The sequence below is a fragment of the Hibiscus syriacus genome, unplaced genomic scaffold (genome assembly GCF_006381635.1).
Source record: "Hibiscus syriacus cultivar Baekdansim isolate YM2019G1 unplaced genomic scaffold, ASM638163v2 tig00111201_pilon, whole genome shotgun sequence".
Lineage (NCBI taxonomy): Eukaryota > Viridiplantae > Streptophyta > Magnoliopsida > Malvales > Malvaceae > Hibiscus > Hibiscus syriacus.
The window spans coordinates 645016-651015 of NW_024063017.1; the positions used below are offsets into that span (position 1 = coordinate 645016).

General features: G+C 29.1%; 1 protein-coding gene across 1 annotated transcript; it reads right to left on the minus strand.

The window, feature by feature from the left end:
• Positions 1–61: 61 nt before the first annotated feature.
• Positions 62–692, minus strand: LOC120155687 (cyclin-A3-2-like). Its single transcript, XM_039167184.1, has 2 exons — positions 323–692; positions 62–183 (listed from the first exon to the last, which is right to left on the minus strand). Exons 1-2 carry the CDS (start codon positions 690–692, stop codon positions 68–70), a joined length of 486 nt encoding a protein of 161 aa, XP_039023115.1. The 3' UTR covers positions 62–67.
• Positions 693–6000: the final 5308 nt, after the last annotated feature.

Here is a 6000-nt window from a genome sequence, read left to right on the forward strand (position 1 = left end):
TCTGCCTATTGAGAGGATTTAAAGATAAGAATCTATCGATGTAGGAAACAGTCATATACAATGTATCTTAAACAAGCTTGTATTCCCCTGCAACTTCCACTAACCAATCCACCAAAATGGCTCTCATGTTGGTACTAACATCATTCTGCACCTTCTCAATATAATCAGGTAAAGGTCTCCATCCACCTAATATTAATTGCATCATCAAAAAATATCACTTAAGTGACTTGTGAAGAAATCCCACTATAAATTAACAAGCTATTTGAAACCCAACTCCCCCAATTCAATTACCAAGCCAGATAAAATAGCTAAAAGCGAGGGAGAGGGAATACCTCCATTTGATGAAGATATTCATAGATATGAGATGCATAATACCCACACATTTGTGGGTCATCAGACACAACACCAACATCCAACTGTTTTTCATCTTCAGTGTTCTCTTTTGCCTCCTTCAAAAGCGGCCTTACCACACTAGGCTTTGTCTTCGCCTTTTCCTTAGGATGCAGTTTCTGGGTTTTTTTCTTCCCTTGAATCGTATTCATCGAACCAACAATTTCAGTGAAATTCGAAATCTCTCCTAAAACAAACCTTTTCTTGTTGGTAACATTCTCCTCGGTTATCCCCGCCGACTCGGCAGCCCTCTTCTTGGCAGCCGCCCTTGTCACTCTATGGCAGCCCTCTTGATATGTCATTGCCTGTTGCTCCTTCACTCTCAGCCTGACCCTTTTGTTAATGAAAGGAGTTTAGGAATGAAAAGATGCAGAGGTGTGTGGTGTGGGGAGGGGAAGAGTGGGATAATAAAAGGGAGTGAAATCAAAAACGCCATTTTGGGATTTTTGTTTTCAAAACTTTGGGGGATTGGCGGTATACTTGGGTAAACTCTGCGCTCTGATTTTTGGTAATGGTTCTTTTTGTTTAAAAGGTTTTGGGGGCGTGAAGCGGGCTCCATAATTTTTAAAAGACTAAACTACATTAGATAATATCAAACTTTAGCCGTTATATTATTTATACTATTAAACTTTTAATTTTATAAATTATAACATTAAACTTTAATTTTCATTTCAATTATACAATTAGGTTATTAAATCATTAAAAATCATATCAATGCCACATTGTTTTGATGCGGTGTCTACGTCGATAGTTGTTAACTATGTCGACCGTCGTTAGTCACATCATCATATCATTAATGATTTAACGATTCAATGGTATAATTGAAACGAAAATTAAATTTTAATGTTATAATTGCTAAAATCAAAAGTTTAATTGTATAAACAATACAATATCTAAAGTTCGATGGTATTGATCTAATTTACCCTTTTTAAAATTTTGAAACTTGGCTAAAGGAAGGCCGTTGGATGTATCATATTAACTAGTGCGAGCTTAACCCATTGAAACATTCTACTAATATGATATATTGATGTATATGATTAATTAAATTATCTTTATTATAAAAAAGTAAATTATATTATTTAATTATTTAGTCATTTAAATTTTTTTATTGATATTTTAATTTTGTCAATTAAATCATCTAATTATTTAATTGTATTCAATCAAGTCACTTATCATTAATATTTAACGGGAGTGTTGACGTGACAATTAATAAATTTGATAGATCTATACATTTAATCTTCAATACTTATACATTCTACTAATATAGTCATATTTTAAATTTAATTCAATAAAATAACCATTTAATTGGATATACGTGTCAACACATGATCATGATACATGTGACCTTTGATTGGTTAGAAAATAAGTTGGATGTGAAATATGCATTTGTGGGGGGTTTAAGCATGGGTTCCAAAAGTATCAAGCGAAGTCTTTGCCGTTGAAGCAAATACCTCGTATAATTAATTATTTACATTAACTTCTATCTATTACATATATTATCAAGGATAAAAACAAAAAAATAAAAAATATTCAAATGATTTTTAACTTTAAATTATTTTAAATTTTAAAATAAAATAAACTCAGTTTCATATTTTTTTATTTTTAAACTAAATTTAATATTTTTATATTTTTAAACAAAATTTTATAAAAAAATAATATAAAAATTTTTTTTTATTTTTAAACAACATAAATTTAATATTTTATATGAGGATATGATAAAAATTATTTTATACTAATTAATTTTTTCATAAATTTTATTTAAAAATATAAAAAATATTTAATTTAATTTAAAAATATAAAATTATTAAGCTTATTTTATTTTAAAATTTAAAAAACATTTAAAGTTAAATACCATTTGAATATTTTTATTTTTTTTGTTTTAGTTTATTATAATTATATAAAGTTTAAATTTATTGAACCTTAAGTAGAGATTCCTACTTCAATGATAAAGCAACTGAACCTTAAATATATAGTACTTGATTATGGTCATGAATGTATATATTGCTTAATATCATATCTTCAACATGTTTATGAGACTCATAATGTTGCTCTAGATTAGCGATTATACTACTGGACTTTGTATGCTCATCGTTAGGATGTTTTCCATTCGCATGTTATTAGCGTGAGCCGTTCGAGGAGCATGTTGCAGTAGTACTTTCAACATCTCTTCCAGAGTATTGTATTATAGTTTTAGTGAGCATGTCTATTCTTAGAACCTTACTCATGTATTTGATTTATCATACTCCAAGTTTGTATTATTTTGGTTTTAAACAATATGTCACGAAACTCTGGTTTATAAAAGTGTTTTTATAACTATCATGTATATTTATTTTTGGTACTATGTAGTACATTTTGAAATGAAAATGAGCATATTTTGAAAATCATAGGTGCCTCAGCAACTCAATGTGGCACTTTAGGCCCATTCTGGTTTACGGTGTTACATGTAACATTGAGTTATTTGCTGTGACCACCACACGACTTCCCTTGTATTCTAAAAGATTATGTAGTTTTTATTTATAACAAGTTATTGTCGTGATAACCAACTCTCTCTCTCTTCTATTGCGAAGAATGCCTCTACATCCCATTCTTCTTCATTGTTGGAAGTAACAACATTACTCTCAACAGGTTTTTTTCTTCAACCAACAAACTTTTGCCATGTGACTTTTCTTCCAACAGTTGTAACACTTCCCTCTTCAAACCTTTTATTATTGTCATGGTTTTTTGGAACATCTTCTGTCAAGAGAGCTCCATTCTCCTTAATTTCTATTGAACATACCATTTCCACGTGCTTGAAATTTTGTTTCTATGCATCTTCTTCTTCTTTTCAACAAGACTCCCTCCATTTGTATAGCTAACATTAGGGGTGAGTATATCTTCAAAAAAAATATTAGGGGTGAGTAAAACTCAACTCGACTCGAAAAATCGATTTTTTTTTTTTTTAAATTTTGAGTTATTCAAGTTAACTTGAATTATCAATTATGTTTCCAATTTCGAGTCAAGTTGAAATTTGGAAATTTTGAGATACTCAAATAACCAAAAATTTGACTATGTATTTTGATAGTTTTACGATTTAGTCTATGATTTCATTATTCATTCGATTCCTCCTTCATTTTAAGTCTACTTTTAACCAAATTTGAAACACATGTTCCTAAACCAACGTAGAATACATATGTACTTTAATTTACTCATATTGATAACAATTTTTTTTAATTTAGTCCCTCAATTTTTCATAATTTCCTTATTTCTTCAATTCATCTTTTTTTAAGTATGTTATTTACCAAATTTGAACCACATGATCATATACCACTATAGAATACCTATGTAACTTTAATTATTATTTTTAAACTAAAAATATACTCTCTTTTTTTATTTAGATCCTTAACATTTCATTTTAATCAATTTGGTATTTGACTGCAATTGTTTACAATTTCTTTCTTCCCATTAATTCTTTGACTCTTTTATACACTTGTCAATATTTTACCCTCAAAATAAATAAAAATATAATATTATGAATATATTCTATAATTTTATATTTTATTTGATATATTAAATAACATTATAATGTGAAAAGTGTATAATATATATAGGCAAAAGTGTAACTTTTTCCCCTATAGTAGACCCAATTTATCACTTTTGCCCCTATCATATTTTCACATCAATCTAGCCCTTGAAATTGCTCAATTGCATCGTTCTATACATTACCCCTAACTTAAAACCCTAAATTGTAAACAATAACCCTAAACCATAACCACATAACCTCTAAACCATAAACCTTAAACCCTAATAATATAAGGTTTTAAGTTAGGGGTAGGGTATAAAATGATTCAATCAAATAACTTTGAGGGTTAAATTGATGCAAAAATACGATAGGGGCAAAAATAATAAATTAGTCTACTATAGGGGCAAAAGTGAGATGGGAAAAGGGGGAGAAGTTGGACGTAAAAAAAATCGACATTCTAAAATAAAATACAAAATGAGATAGAAATAAGGCTAATGAGATAGAAATAAGGAATCATAAATAGAGTTCAGGTTTGAATTCCATAGATAATATGATGGTATTGCCTATAATGAAAGACAAATGAAAGACACTCTCAAATTTTTTATTTATCCACTTCCTATTTTGAAAATAGGTTGGTTGAACTTAAAAATTCCTTCATTGAATAAAGAAACAAACCAATTGAAATTCAATTGGATGGTACCAACGAAATCGAGCGCTAACCTCTATCCCTAAACCATATATATATATTATATGATTAGATAAAGTCAAAATTTGGGAACCTATCCTTACCATAATACTATAAATAATTATAATAAAATTAGTATAGAAACTCAAATAACTTGACTCGAAAAAAATTTAAAGTTAAGTTTGAGTTGTAAAATACTTATTGTCAACTCGAATAACTCAAAATTTTTTGATTGACTTGACTCGACTCTATCGAATGCTCACCCCTAACTAACGTTTCTTGACTAGCTAACAAATTTTCAAATTCTACAAGTGATGGTTGATTTTGCCATCCTTGTATAGTAGTCACAAAACTCTTGAACTCTGGCTTTATACCATGGATAATGATATATTTCATCCTGGTATCACCATTAGGAGCCGCTGGGTTCAACTCAGAAATCTCTCGACATAACAACTTTACTTTGTGAAAGTATTGTTTGATTGTCATATTGCCTTGCTTTACAAACAACAACTCACCCTCCAGAAGTTGGAGCTTCATATCGTTCTTCTTAGAGAACAACTTAGTGAATATTTTTCAAGCTTCATTTGAGATTTTGGCACCATGAAATGTGTTCTAGCATAACTTCATCCACTGTTGTCTTTAGGTGAACATTGCTTTGCCTACTTTTATCTTTCATTTTGTTAGAATGCCATTTGCATCATCTACTTCTGGTTGCTCCACTTCATTGTCATTGACAATCACCTATAGGTTTTATCTTTACATAAATGACATTATGCAAGGTGACCATGTATTGTAGTTATCATTGTTAAGCTTCCTTATTCTGCTAACAACATGTAAGTTAGTCATATTATCAACAAAGGATTCTCAAAAAAATTAAATGAAATAGTGGAAGTAGTTTGTGAATAATGTACCAAGTAAGTTCCTAAGAAAGAGAAGTTGATCACACGGATCGCTTAAATATCAAGTCTTTCAAGTACTTTCCTAGAAAAGGGATAGATCCAAGACTAGGTTTATCTAGGCCATGGCCCACTATGCCCAAAAAAGAGTAAATTACTTATTGAGTCACTCATAAATTATTTACTTTTTTTGGTCATATAACTATTATTTATTTTAAATCACACTTAATTTACGTTTTGTCACTCATCTTTATAAAATTAGTAGTGATGTTGACGTGTCATCATATGATAATAACATATCATGATTGAAAAATAATTAAAAATATCATGTTAACATCATTAATTTTTTTTAATGGTGAATGATCAAAATAGAACCAAATTGTAAGGTGAGCTATGCTTTTGAAAAAATAATAGTTGAGTAACCGATACATAAATTAAGTCATAGACGAGTTACCAAATAGTTAGTTTACCCTAAATAAAAACATGTTAGAAAATTATATTAATCCATTTAATATTTTTCTAGATTTAAT

Bases quoted from the DNA above. Each gene is read 5' to 3' on its own strand.
- LOC120155687 (XM_039167184.1), bottom strand. From the start codon at position 692: ATGACATATCAAGAGGGCTGCCATAGAGTGACAAGGGCGGCTGCCAAG. The intron at 184-322 runs TCCCTCGCTTTT...TAATATTAGGTG, and splicing joins TCAAATGGAGGTATTCCCTC to GATGGAGACCTTTACCTGAT.